At 35.1% G+C, this 15,707-nt stretch overlaps 1 protein-coding gene across 3 annotated transcripts in view; it reads right to left on the minus strand.

Annotated features, from left to right (window-relative positions):
• Positions 1–15,707, minus strand: part of ORC5 (origin recognition complex subunit 5) — a 72,436-nt gene that overhangs the window by 41,712 nt on the left and 15,017 nt on the right. For all 3 annotated transcript variants that reach the window (XM_027123842.1, XM_027123843.1, XM_027123844.1), the window contains exons 5-9: positions 13,877–13,988; positions 8,145–8,275; positions 5,551–5,599; positions 5,374–5,464; positions 1,867–1,919 (exon numbers count right to left, since the gene is read on the minus strand). In XM_027123842.1, coding sequence (XP_026979643.1) covers positions 1,867–1,919; positions 5,374–5,464; positions 5,551–5,599; positions 8,145–8,275; positions 13,877–13,988 — 436 coding nt within the window. The remainder of the gene's footprint in view (positions 1–1,866; positions 1,920–5,373; positions 5,465–5,550; positions 5,600–8,144; positions 8,276–13,876; positions 13,989–15,707) is intronic.

Genomic DNA, 15,707 nt, shown 5'->3' on the forward strand with positions numbered 1-15,707 from the left:
GTGATATTTCTTACTAAGCTACAGTGTTCACTGAAGGAGCCAAGTCTATGTTTTTTTGTATCCCTACAGTACCTTGTACAAATAACTGAATGAATGGATAAATAAAACAACAGAGTCAGTCAAGCAGCAATGATTTTTATGGGAAGGGAAAAAGGAATGATATTTACTGAAATATCTAGTATGTGTAAGGTGTTTACGTAATGATGACATAATGTGCTAGGTGCTTTCCTTAAGCATCTCTGAATCTCTGCAGTAACTTAAAAGTAGATATTCTTTCCATTTTGGATAAAGACACTGAGTTGGGCTCAAGGCCACATAGGCAGCAGAGCAAATTACTGCAGATTTTTTTTAAACTCTAGTATCTATTTCTTTCCATTACAACACACAACTGAAAATCACTTGTATGGTACTTCAAGCATTTAAAAACCAAAACAGGGACTTCCCTAGTGGTCCAGTGGTGAAGAATCCACCTTACAATGCAGGGGAAACAGGTTCGTTCCCTGGTCAGGGAACTAAGATCCCACATACCGCAGGGCAACTAGCCTGCGCACCACAACTACTGAGCTTGAGCGCCTCAACTAGAGAGCCTGCGTGCCACAAACTACAGAGCCCATGCACTCTGGAACCCAAGCGCCACAACTAGAGAGGAGCCCGCGCACTGAAAGATCCCACATGCCTCAATGAAGATCACGCATTCCACAACTAATTCCTGGCACTGCCAAAAATAAATAAAATAAACAATAAATACATCTTTAAAAATAAATAAATAAAAGTTAAAAATAAAAACCGAAATGGAATCTCAATACCACTTCATTTCATACCACTTCCCCCACCGACCCAACTAACTGGCTACTGACCCAACTTTTAAATAAGAGTATTTTAGATGGTTGCTTTACTTTTTTTAAAGTAAAAGTAAAGTTGACCCATACGGGGTGGGGGAATGTTAGGGGCACAGACACCCCTCTCCTCCACAGTAGAAAATCTGCATATAACTTTTGACTCCCAAAAAACTTAACTAGTAATAGCCTACTGTTGACTGGAAGCCTACTGATAACAGTCAATTAACACATATTTTGTATGTTATATGTATACCTACATATATATTATGCATTCATGGCATACCTAACTTTTTCTTAATTTTTCTGATATTTCTAGGCTATGCAGTTCGTCTGCCAGTTTTTTCAAATTGTTGTGTATCTCCAAAACATTTTCCAATATATTTATTGGAAAAAAATCCGTGTATAAGTGGACCCATGCAATTCAAATCTGTGTTGTTCAAGGGTCAACTGTAGTTCTGTTGGGATAAACCCAAAGTAATAGTTTCTTTAAAGAAAACAAAAGCACAAAACTTTCAAAATGTAACCAAATGAAATGCATCCCCCAAACTACATTAACATAAAATTGAATTTTGTTATATAACTCATGAAATACATATATACTGAGATAAAATTAGGTATACAATTGATTGTTTTAACACAAGCATTTAAAGAAATATAAACTGCTTGGTTTTCACATGATATAACCCAACATGTAGAAACTGGTATTCAAACTTCATTTCTTCCTATTACATTGGTGTGTTGCTTAAAAGAAAATCATTAATTAAAATATCATGGTAGGGAATTCCCTGGTGGTCCAGTGGTTAGAACTTGATGCTTTCACTGCTGGGGCCCAGGTTCAATCCCTGGTCGGGGAACTAAGATCCTGCAAGCTGCGTGGTGCAGGAAAAAAAAAAATCATGGTAGCTTGCAAATTATCTTTTATAACACTACTGACTGATGCTATCTTTAGTGTTAACTTAATATCTTGATTATTAGTAATCAATTAAAGAAGTGTCTCTGGTAATTGTCTCAACACTTCCTTTGATACCTTTCAGTTGTCCTGGATCTGTGTCATCTTTCTGTAGCTTTTCCCACTGTGAACTGAAAAAAAAATGAAAGAGCAATGATGGATTGAAAACATAAAATCAATGTACTGTACTTAAAACAAAGCCATAGAAAAACTAAAACTTTTTTATTTAACAAAATACATTTAATTTCCTCATAAATAAGACAAATAACATATACATGTTCGTACCTGTACAAAATCATTTAGTGTATATTAAAACAATATAAACATATATCAATGCCCAGATGTTGAATTTTTTAAAATCTCTTTTCCTCTGATCATAATTATAAAGCTATCAAAAAGCACCAACAAATAAATAACATCACCTACCATACAATAAAACTCCCAATATTCCAGTTATCATATTAAATACAATTGTTATACACCACTTCTAAACTCTGTAACAATTTCTTAAAGTAAGTATCATTACATCAGAAAACTGAGGCCCACAGGTTAAGTTACCCAAGGACACTTAGCCAGTCAATAACACAAACTCTGCAGGCATTCTACAAGGATTCAGCTCTTAGTTCCACTACCAGGGAACAAGGTTGGAGACTTTTTCATAATCTGTCCAAAGTGCTTATAAAAGCTATAAAACCAACATATATTCCCAATAACAGTTTGTTGAGTGAGCATCTAACCTTCTATAGCTTTATTCTCCTTTTCTTTATTCTGCTTAACCCAATTATTATTATTTTTTTTTTATTTTTTTTGTTTTTGCGGTATGTGGGCCTCTCACTGTTGTGGCCTCTCCCGTTGCGGAGCACAGGCTCCGGAAGTGCAGGCTCAGCAGCCATGGCTCACGAGCCCAGCCGCTCTGCGGCATGTGGGATCTTCCCGGACCGGGGCACGAACCCGTGTCCCCTGCATCAGCAGGCGGACTGTCAACCACTGCGCCACCAGGGAAGCCCTGCTTATCCCAATTATTTAATCTCAATTAGAAAATATGAAATATGTGATGATTATTATTCTTTAATTTAGTAAAAATTTTATTATACACAGGTGAATGGAGGTTGGGGGTAGCAGGGAAAACAGCTGAGTCATTTACTGTGAAGAAACTTCAAATGGACCAGGAGATATCACCAGGCTTAGAATGCCATTCCTCTACTACACTACTGGAGAGTCTCACTGGTCCTTTATGTCACAGTGTTACAAAAAGGTAACTAAGGGCATTATATATGCTATTATTATAAAGGAACAAAAATGCAAACTGCCCTAAATACCAATATTTTTTTCAAAAAGACAAAGAAAATAACCACATAGGAAATTCTGCAAATTAATACAACAGTTAATAAAACATATATATTTCCTATCAATAAATATAAATGGGTGTACCCCATTAAAGAAAAAGGTTTTCAGAATGCCTCGGTAAGGCAGGAGGTCAAATTAGCAATGCTTATTTCTGTGTTCTATACCTTTCTGTGAAAGAAACATACTAAAGATTATATATTAATTGCATATATAAAGATGTTATGTTACATATGCATACTTGTAAAAGAAAATGAGTACAAATCAGAAATTATATAGGTGGTTAGGAAAAGAATGAAAGGAATAATGGGGTGTGAGACTTCCTTGAGTATTTTTTAATAGTTTTAGGTTCTGAATTATTCTGACACCCTCTTTTACCTGTACAGCAAACAATGAGTTGATTCTACTTTGCCCTTTCTCTTTCTCTTCTTTTCCCATTTTTTAACTTTGTAACTGTGTTATTCCCATCCTTGCATAGTGTGTAACATATACATAGTGTTCTTCTATCCTCATTCCCATCTTTTCGTTTTGAGCTAAAATTAATCAAATTTGGTGCTCATCATTCCTTTTGCTAAAGTTTCCCCAGTCATCTCCACTGCACCAGCACTGTCACTAGCAGACTCTTCAGGAAGTGTTTATGAGTATAGTGTTCCCTGAGTTCTCACATGTTTAAAACTGTTTTTCTATAGCCACGATACCTGCATGATAAGTTGGCTAGATATAAAATTCCTTGGCTTACACATCCTCTCTCAAGTTTCTTGAAAATGTTGCTCACTTGTTGTCTTGCTTTATTATAGATTCACTTTCCTTTGTAAGTGACATATTTTTGCCTTAATTTCCACCCCTTGCTTCATTCTTCACCACCAAGCCTCCAGGAGATGCCATGTCCTTCCAAATCACCTCTCCATCTCCCCTCAAAAACAGTACTTTCCCAAATCTGCCTTGTTAATTCTTGTCTACATACTCTTGAAACACTTCCTTTTGATTCTTCAGTAGCCAGTGCTCTAATCCTTCGGGTCTCACTTGTTCTCAGTATTATCCCACTCAGGGTTGGACTCTCTTTCTGGAGGTGATTCATTTGTATTTCATCACTACAAGTCGACCCCATCCCCTGTCCCCACTGTCCTCTCCTCTTTTCCTTATAGTCTTTGCTTAACTTTCCACTTCAGCATAAGCCCCAGGGTTGGCTTTGCTGGCTTCAGTTATTTATTTCACTATTTACATATAAACTGAAGTTTACAGTCAGCTCTGTAGACTCCTAGTCATATTGCAGGCAAGGGTTATGAGTGATTTTATTTGCTTTCCTTACTGACCTTGTGGAGAGAACTTGATTTAGGTGGCCAACACTATCCTATGGGAAACTGGAAGTCCTTCTATTACTATGTAAGAGTCACTTTAACAAGTATCCAAATTTTTCTACCTTTAAAAGATCAGATCACAAGCTTTTCTATTCTGTGACTTCCAAACATTCTCATTAATTATTAAAAAGAGAATAATAATATCTTTGTAATGTTTCTACTTATTTAGAAACTATTATATTCTTATAATCAGCTAATTAAATCAAGCACAAAGTATAGAATAAGGTATTCATTAAAGAAAAATGATAACAAAATTGATTAGAAAGTGAAAAAAGACAAAAGCATTGATGTTTTTAAATTTCCTATGTTGCTTTGTAATGTAGGCTAAACCTAACACCTATAAGGAACTTTATTATTCACAAATCATCTTCACATATATTATTGAAATCTTTTAAGGACTGTTAGAAGAGGGATCCGAGGTCTAGAGGTTTTAGGTGAATTGCTAAGACCTCATAAGGCAGAAAACAGCTAAGCTGGAAATCAGACCTATGTTCTCACTACTCTATGTCTGTGCAACCATGTCTCCTAAGCAGCTTCATTACTATGAAAGTCTAATAACAGACAAATGTAGACTTATGACTTGACTTATACGTTTCTTTAATAATCAATTTCTTATTATACCATTCAAATATCTAACATAAATATAAAAAACAAAGCTGAAACTGATTTTCCTGTAGCTTTCCAGATTTAAAAAAATTAGCAATTATTAGAAATACGCCTTGTGTAACATACTGGCTAAAAATTGTCTGTCCTTCCCAAAATAATAAGAAATGATTCAAATCACAAGAGTTTTTGCCCAATGTGAAGAAGGTAAAGGAAAACATGTACATTTTAGTGAATATCCCAAATATAGAAAAAATACATATACTAAATAGAAAATTACCTTGATATTTCCCTGAGATAAACAGTTTGCATGGCTTTTTTCAAATGAGGTTCAATATTTCTCCAGAGTTTGCGAGTATCACGTTCACTTGCTACTCCAAAGAGAGAAAATTTCAATAATTTAGAATTACAGAAACTTTTTTCAAAAGAAATATTATTATAGTAAAATTATAGTTACCTTCTCCTTTAACAACAGGTTCACAATATTTAGGAAAATTAAGTACTGCCTATAAACAAGGAAAAAAAAGAGAAAAAAGCACTTATCTACCACAATTAAATATTATTTTTCAAGTAAAAATTTTATTAGAATTCAGGCAATTTTATTTCAATATAATTGGCTCAAGTAAAATGTTATTATAGTTTATTACTACAACAAAACCACAATTATCAATAACAACAGTAAAACAATATGTAAAATATTCCTTAACTGGCTAAATCCTGCCTAATGTATCAGCCTCTAAATATAAAGAAATATAACAATTCCCAAAGCAAATTTAAAAGCACATACATAGGGGCTTCCCTGGTGGCACAGTGGTTAAGAATCTGCCTGCCAATGCAGGGGACACAGCTTCGACCCCTGGTCTGGGAAGATCCCACGTGCCATGGAGCAACTAAGCCTGTGTGCCACAACTACTGAGCCTGCACTCTAGACCCTACGAGCCACTACTGAGCCCACGCGCCTAGAGCCTGCGCTCTGCAACAAGAGAAGCCACCGCAATGAGAAGCCCGTGCACCACAATAAAGAGTAGCCCCTGCTCGCCACAACTAGAGAAAGCCTGCGTGCAGCAACGAAGACCCAACGCAGCCAAAAATAAATAAATAAATTTATTATATTAAAAAAAGCACATACATAGAAAAGATGCCTAAAAAGAATATTCTGCAGATGATTTATTAAACTCTTAAGAAATATGCCACTTACAAACTTTAAAACAAATAATAATATCCATTTGAAGGAAAAAAGACAACATATATTATCCTATGTTCTACATACTCAGAAAAATAGAACACTATACTATTTTTTCTCCAATGCTTAAAGATCATTTCTTATATTTATTAGTATTACTAGTAGTAGTAAAGACTTAAACCATACTTCAAGCTTCAAGTTTATGAATATGATGTAACAACATAAAAAGCTGTAACCTCATCCCTAAATAAAATCATTCCTCAGTGAAACCCAAAGGACTTTATAAAAACCATGTTTAAATTTCACATTTTCTTTTCCTACTAATAGTTTCTCTAAATAATTCCTCCTTCTTGCACTTTATAATCTACTTTGAAATGGCTGCCAGCACAGATTCCCACAGGTTTCAAGGACATCAGTGCTAAGGAGTAGAAACTACAAGTTATTTCCCAGGAAGGACAATGGATGAGTATTTGCTCCTGACTCCATCTCACACTGAGACCGTGCACTGACCCTCGCTCCTCTCTGTAAGCCCCCCTGTTGTCATTTCCCTTGGGCACCAGGAGTCTCAGACATTCAACTTCCAGAGAGATGTTAGTGATGAGCTTGAACTAGAACAGCTTGTCTTCTGTTTTTTTCCCTACTCAGAAGATGCTTGAAACGTACAACTAAATCAGAAGAGGTCTAAAGTTTGAAAGTTCCAAAAACATACTAAATGTGAACAATTTTAAATGGTCATTTTCTCCTACATTCTATCTCAAATACACACTGAATCCCTCTAAGTAATACTTTTCAGACCGAAGAAAAGAGCAAAGCAAAGAAAATGTACCAAGAGATGTAGAATCTGTTCCTTTGAAAGTAACTGTTTTCTAGCCTTAGATATATTACCATTTTCTGTTACATGGAGATAAGACCTTAAGTATTAATAAAAGGTTCTAAAAGTGAAACCAGATATTCTTGCCTCCTCCTTTTCAGATCCCCACAACTAAAGTAGAAAGGTAAAAATTAAATAAAATATGAAAATTAAAGTAAATACAATTATTTTCCAAACTGCCTATGAAGTGTAAACAGCTATTCTAATGTTTTTAACAACTTTTTTTTTTTTTTTTTTTTTTGCCGTATGCGGGCCTCTCACTGCTGTGGCCTCTCCCGTTGCGGAGCACAGGCTCCAGAAGTGCAGGCTCAGCGGCCATGGCTCGTGGGCCCAGCCACTCCGTGGCATGTGGGATCTTCCCAGACCGGGGCATGAACCCGTGTACCCTGCATCGGCAGGCGGACTCTCAGCCACTGCGCCACCAGGGAAGCCCTTAAAAACTTTTTAAAGTAATCTTTTATATAACTATTCAAAGTAATCCTTTATATAACTATTCAAAGTAATCCTTTATATAAAGATTACTAACTCAAGGTCAGTGGCTAATGAAACACCTATATAAAGCTTCTGACAATATTCAAATTCATTTAGATTCCAGACCACTATCAATACATACATTAACCTGAAACAATCTGTTACAAAAAATTAACAAAAAGATATAAAATTGCTTATTAAGTTTTCACACCACCTTTCTGTTAATCTTCATTTTAATTTTAATAAAGTTAAACATTTTCTGCAATTAAAGAAAAGAGAAAGGAGGAAATTTAAAAAACACTCCTAACGACGTATGAAAAGAAACAACTAAAAAGACAAAGGTTTCTGATCAGGTCAAAGTTTGTACTAACCCACTGACTTCTACATTCTTAGGGTGTATTTGCTCCCAAAGGCCATATCCAAATTTCCAGAATAAATTTTCAGCTTCTAGCCTATCTCACACCCTTTCTTCATGGAAAAATATTAAAAGATGTACTTTTTTTTTTTAAGCAAAATGAGCACGGACCAGATGCCGGAGCTCCTTCAAATCTCGACAGACGGTGTAGAAAACTCCAAGAAGAATGTTAATGTAGGCAGCATAGAAATCAGCCGAATACTCTGGAGGATGATCATGGGATAGAATCTTTTGAAGGTTACCTGTTCACAGGACACAAATGAACAGAAATGACTGACCCATCACCCTAGTTATATCTTCTAGCATTTTATAACAAAGGTTTAAACAATAAATACACAGGCTCGGCAATTATTAGGAACAATGAAACAGTTACAAGATTAGAATGCAAAAGTAATACAAGTTTTGAAACTGAGGTAAAAGAATTATGAACCTAACATTCTAAGAAAAATTACTAAATTTTACTCAAGACAAATACGAAGCAATGACATCTAAAGAAAAACACAAGAACCTTATAACAGGCAACATGAATATCAAGGGCAAAAAAATAGTATGGATTCCACTTATTTTTCTAACAATTAAGTAAATCAACTAGATAAAAATAAGCGGTACTACATAAACTACCACCAAACTGGAAAATGCTCATTTTTTGTAAAATGAAAAGAACTCATGATTTTTTTAATGAAAATCTTCATCTTTACTATGTCATTCCATTTTTATAAAATGTGTTTTCTTCCTACAACTTTGGTGTCTTTATTTCTCTTCTACCTTAAACTCCTTATACAGTATCACATGTTTAGAGTCCTAAACTTATATTTTATCCTGCTAGAAATATATTGTAGAAGCACAGTGAAAACTAAAAAGAAACCACCTATTATTCAAAATTTCCCGGTTATAGCACATAAATCAGTCATTCACTCATTCCTTATTGCAATTCCCTCTGACTTCTTGATGCAATGGTCTCTTTTAGACTTCTCAGTTAAGAGCTCTTTGAACATGACTAGTACTTTAAGCCCAGTTCCATAGGATTCAAGACTTTCACAATACTTACAAGTGAAAATTCTCATGGGATGTTCTGATCGTGTCAATTTCCTGTTGTCTAAGAATCCCTTTAAGTGAGTATTTTTACCATGGATACTCTCCCATTTACCATCAGCCTTTGATTTTAACTACTGTCTTATTCCTCACAGTCAGTTAGATATAGGTACATAACAATAGATATGGCCTATCAACAGATACTAATATACAGAAATTTAGAAACAGCTACATTAATGGGATCTTTTAAACAGGGCAGTTGGCCAAAACCAAAAAAACAAATAAACAAACAAGGGCCCAAAAAACATTTCAAAGCCTATTCTCATGCCTAGAATGTTATCCTGAAGGAATTTCAGATAGAGACTGTTACTAGATCTGTATTTTAATATCACAACCACTGAAAAAAAATACACAAAGTCCAAAACTTGACTTTGGAATCTATGTATTTTTACATGTAATAGGAGTTTTAAATTTAATATTACTAAGCTTTTTAAAACAAATATTTGATACACTAAAAATTTCTAAAGGTGCCTTAAAACTTGGAGATAAAGATATTTATATATCGTGTTGGCCAAAAAGTTTGTTTGGGTTTTTCCATAACATGTTACGGAAAAACCCAGAAAACCCCGAAAGAACTTTTTGGCCAATCCAATAAAAGCTGACAAATAACTGGATAGATGAAAGAAAGAAGGGAGGGAGGCAAGGAAGAAAGGGATCAACGGTCAGACAGACAAACATACATAGGCAAAAAGGTGGTCTCTAAATGCATGGGTGAGGAAACCTGGAAACCAGTTAAGTCTCCAGCTTAGACTGCACTCCTAAGCTCCTCCTGACTCTCTTCTTGGTATCCCTTCCAGGTGACACTCAGTACCTCCTAAGAGAGTTGATTATATATGACCACTGGCCCACTTCAGTTCTGACTAAAGTCTTCTAAGAATTAGAACTCTCACTGGGTTGCAACAAAAGTAGAACAGCTGCTTAGTTATACAGGCTACAGACAAATTCTCAGAGTACAACTCAACATTAAGGAAGCCATACCAGCTCTAACAGTCAAACTTACTAAAAATCCCATCTCTAACAGAAAGCTGAAAGCAGTGTACTAGCAGGTAATAAATCAAGGGAAGGAGAAAGCACTTGATGGGTCCCCTGCTGTATTAAAATTTCACTATCAAAATACAGTCTAACACACCAAGAACCATTTCTAACATGAGGGACTTCTGAGGGACTTCTGCTGCCAGTCATGAGGGAGTAAGAGGGTCCAGAAATACTCTCCTATAAATAACTAAGAACTGGACAAAATATAGAAAACAATTATTTTCAGACATCAAACAATAGGCAACAAAGGACTGTGATACATGAGAAAAGTGAAATGAGGTGAGTCTTACCATCAGCCAGGCTTTCTAACTAGAGGTAATTTTAGAACTGTCGTACAGGAGAGTTCCAAAAGGAGCCCATTAATCTCAGTGAGTTGATAAGACAGAGATCAGAGAAGATAGAGCTAAGGTAGCTAGAATGTGCAGGGTAGAATACATGAGAAAAGGAAGCTATGCAGAGAAAGAGCCCCAGAAATCTGCCTAGATGTTGCCCTTGGTTCTTAGCTGAATAACAGTACTTATATGCATAGAGTAAAACCTCAAAAGGACAAGCAAGAACACCTTCTGGGGAAAAAACAATTACTGGAGAGCTGTTAAGTCAAACAATTTCCAGAGTTCAGACAGGGCTATAAACTGTTCAATTTGCCACCAGTAAGAATGGAGAAACTATACTAAATACATGGGGTATTCAGCAGAGAACCCAAAAGGACTATATCTTAGAAGTAGAGCTAAAATTAGCCCTGGAATAAAGGCTACTCTAGACCCTCTCTCCAAAAGAGCTTAAAAATAATCTCAAAAGGGTCACATGTACCTTCAAGTGATGTAAATGCTTAACTAGAAAAGAAGTCCAGCATGCAACAAAAAATTTAATACCTGTCATTCAATCAAAAATTACTAAACACATGTGAAAGTATAATGGATACCCATAATAGAGAAAAATTAGTCAATAGAAACATCCCCACAACGAAAGAGGTAGTAGAATTAGTAGACAAGAACATTAAAACAACTAATATAAACATGCTCATATGCTCAAGAATATAACGGAAAACAAAAGCATCATAAAATTGGTAATGAAAATTCCACTGGGTTGGATTAACTGCAAATTAGACACTTGTAGATAAAAAGGTCACTGAACCTGAAGACACAGAAACAAAAGCTATCCCAAGTAAAACACTGAGGACAAAAAATGATGTAAAATTTAAATAAATAAATAAGAGATTCAGCAGGACAGTATCACGAGGTCTAACATTCATGTAACGTGGTCCCAGAAAAAGGTGTGGGGAGCAGAGTCGGGGGGAACAACAGGACACAGATAAAATATTTTTAGAAATAATGGCTGAAACTTTTCCAAAGTTAAAACTATACACTCACATATCCAAAAAGCTCAACAAATCTCCAGCAGGATAAACAATAAAAGATATTTTCTACCTTGGCTTTTTATTTCTGTAAAGCCCAAATAGTAATATATTATAAGGTTTATAATAAATGTATATGTTAAATGTAGGACAAAAATAGCACTAAGGTTGTGAGGTGGGAAATTTTAAGTCATTGAGATTTTCAGATTGTTAACTAGAGAATAACTTAACTTATTCCGATTGATTCAATAACTAAACCAAAAACCTGATCAACTGCACTATAATCCACCTGAAGAAAAAAAAACAAAGCATTACCAAAAGATGAGCAGTCTGCGTGTGGGAGAGGGAAAACAAGAAATGCAAATTAGGGCCCTAGTGATACTGCTAAGAGGAAAGAGTGTCCTGAACATCAGATACCATATTTCTACAGATGACATATGTACCAAGTTATGATTGGATGACTTAGACACTAAGATTATCCTTTTGCCCTGGTTCCATGCTTACTTATTCTGACTATAATTTGGCTTATCAATTAATGCTTCCTTTTTGAACGTTTTTTTGTATGATTATGATGCTTCTGAATTATTTTAAAAAAACCTGATATGTTAAAGGCTCTAAAATTTAATAATCAGATGAACTTGGCTCCACATTATACACTTTTCAAAAATCTATTAGCTTAGGGCTTCCCTGGTGGCTCAGTGGTTAAGAATCCGCCTGCCAATGCAGGGGACATGGGTTCAAGCCCTGGTCAGGGAAGATCCCACATGCTGCAGAGCAACGAAGCCAGTGCACCACAACTACTGAGCCTGTGCTCTAAAGCCATGAGGCACAACTACTAAGCCTGCATGCCACAACTACTGAAGCCCACGCACTGCAACGAAGAGTAGCCCCCACTCGCCGCAACTAGAGAAAGCCCGTGCCCAGCAACAAAGAAAACACAGCCAAAAATAAATAAATAAATTTATTTTTAAAAAAATCTATTAGGGCTTCCCTAGTGGCGCAGTGGTTGAGAGTCTGCCTGCCAGTGCAGGGGACACGGGTTCGTGCCCCGGTCCAGGAAGATCCCACATGCCGCGGAGCGGCTGGGCCCGTGAGCCATGGCCTCGGAGCCTGTGTGTCCGGAGCCTGTGCTCCGCAACGGGAGAGGCCACGACAGTGAGAGGCCCGCGTACCGCAAAAAAAAAAAAAAAAAAAAAAAAATCTATTAGCTTACACTTTCTAAAATTAGCACGGTCACTTTAATTATTTAATTATGTCCTCAAATTCTCTCCATCTCTGCTGCTTTGTATCCTTATTTTTATAAAATTTAATCAAATTCTACAATTCATTATAGCATACTTTAATTTCAACTTCACTTGAATACCAGCATTTTTTAATAATTTTTCACTAAAATGGGTCATGAAAAACTTTAACATCTAATGGTCACAAGAGAAGTACAAAGAAATTCTTTTTATGAAATCCTTTGATTTATTCATTTTCTTCCTACCCTTTTCTCTTCTCCTTGTGATTTTTCATATAAGAGGAGCTATTAAAAATTTAAGGGTTCCCTTCATCTGTTTTGGTTTCCTTTTTGTTATCTCAATTATCAAAGGCAGGAGGTGTTACCTGATCGCTGTTCTTGTGAAAACAGACAAAAATGTGTTGATCTTAATAATGAATGTTTGTAGCTGATCAGTTCACAGGGATAGTGTTTCAAGGTCAAGGAATGTTATTTTTTCATAGCCTCTAGTCATCTTATGCTTCAGTTATGATCTTTGAATCTGAACTATCATATTTGCACAGTAACAGCACAGTATTAATCTACAAAGCTACTCAGCAACAAAAAAACTATTGTATTCTTCCAAAGATAAAAATTATTAGGATCTATGAAATTTAAGATTAAACACAAACCAAAAAGAAACAAGAAACACAAGGGCTAGCACAGTTGCTACTGTAAGAGTTACAGTAATGAAAAATGAGATTTATAAAATCAAAAGATACATTCCACATAGTACTTAACTCAAGTACATGGTATATAAAGATTTCAGTACAATTTTAATGTGCTTTGCCAATCTAAACAACTCACTTGTACGGATGTAATAATCCCACTTATATATACATCTTACTGTAGTGACTAAAAAAATGTGAAAATACACCTTTATTTACAAATATGTGAGAACTGCTCTTTCAAAAAAACGTTAATTATACAAGAACAACCTCTGTAAGTGCAGAAATATAAATAATATTTTATTTAAGATTGGCAGCAAACCATAATAGATTAAAACATCCAAGTATTCCCATTTGAACATGCTAGCTTAATCTTTCAAACAACAAAAACTATTTTACTGAATATCATTTATCAAAACAATGTTTTCAAATTTACCTATGCTATAATCAGGAAAATACAAGACAAATGGCTCAAAGCATCCAGTATTTGGACGAAACTTTTCCCAAACAATCTCGCTGAGAAAAATAACAGTCACATTTCTGTCAGTCTGTAAAAGAGAGATAAATAAAAGTAACTTTGCATTAAAAAATCTTACTCAGAACACTAATTCCATTTGAATTTTTCTTTCAAAAGAAATCCAGCGAAGTTCCAACATATAACAAATTATTTGCATACTAATAAGCCATATTTAGAAAACCCAATCAAGGAGCTCATCCTTGTATGCAAATTTTCAAACATAATTACTTAGAATTTCCATAAAACTTTTAGGTTAATCGACAATTCAGTTACCCATGAATACTAGGACAGTCACACAACGACTAATTTTATAGAAATTAAGAAACACATCTGCTTGAACGATTAAGACAAGAACTTTTTATGGAAATTTTCAAAGAAATCACATGCTTTACATCAATAAACCAAAAAAGACAAAACTTAACATCTCTCATGATTAAAACGGCTATAGTACCCAGAGGAAAAAAAATATCAGTTGCATATTTTAATGTATATTCAAGATGTTGAGTATACATTAAAAACACAAACAAGTGTGAGTATCCAAAATACCAGTGTTAAGTAAACAGAAAACTTTTGAAATATATGTAGAAATTATAATTAGTATTCCAAAAATAACATTAAGAGAACAAGCTCAATGTGTATGTTATCCTTCTACAGAGTGGCCACAAATGCTAATTCTAATGCTAGAATTTATCTATAGACACCTGGCATTCTCAACACAAATTTTAATATTCCCATGTTCTTTTGGACCTCTCCCAAGTTGACAAAACAAGACATATTTGTTTTGTTCTATAACTATTCTTAGGACCCAGTCTCATACATAAATTACACTATACTTTGATGGTGATTTACTATTTATTGATTTCTAACTTATGTGTAACCTTATATTCCAATTTTCATTATTTAGAGAAATATACTTCTGGCTAACAAAGATAGCTGAGTTCAATAAATTAATAACTCCACAGAAAATGTAGCATCTTTACGAAAGAAAGGAAAAGATTTTTACTTTCAAATGCTTTTTGTCTATTAATTTTTAAGAATCCTTCAATTCATTTCCATAGGGATAAAAAAGTATGCTCTAAACACAATCTTGATTACAAAGCATTGAGTTGTTTTTGCTTTAAAATATGATTACCCAAAGGAATTTTATAAAGTCTGTTAAAAAAAATACTGAGAGGTTAAAAAAAATAGAGGCATTTATCAGTCTAAAAGGATTTTAAGGACTTCCCTGGTGGCTGAGTGGTTAAGAATCCACCTGCAGAGGACACGGTTTCGATCCCTGGTCCATGAAGATCCCACATGCCGCTGAGCAACTAAGCCTGTGTGCCACAACTACTGAGCCTGCACTCTAAAGTCTGTGAGCCATAACTACTGAGCCCACACACCGCAACTAATGAGCCCGCGTACTGCAACTACTGAAGCCCATGCACCTAGAGCCCATGCTCTGCAGCAAGAGAAGCCACCACAGTGAGAAGCATGCACACCGCAACGAAGAGTAGCCCCCGCTCGCCACAATTAGAGAAAGCCCACACGCAGCCACAAAGACCCAACACAGCCAAAAAAACAAAAAAAAGTATATTAATAATAAATTAAAATATATATATATTACAAAATAAATAAATAAAAGGATTTTAAGTTGGGTAATGTTCTCATCTGTTCATCTGGAAGTACTTTCAGTGTACAGTGATATCTATCATAATTTAAACTTCATTTTAGTCTGATAAGTAATATAAAAAAAATGTGAAATGCTTTT

The sequence above is a fragment of the Aethalodelphis obliquidens genome, unplaced genomic scaffold, assembly GCF_003676395.1.
Source record: "Aethalodelphis obliquidens isolate GAN/ISIS:26980383/991018 unplaced genomic scaffold, ASM367639v1 scaffold27, whole genome shotgun sequence".
Taxonomy (NCBI): Eukaryota; Metazoa; Chordata; class Mammalia; order Artiodactyla; family Delphinidae; genus Aethalodelphis; species Aethalodelphis obliquidens.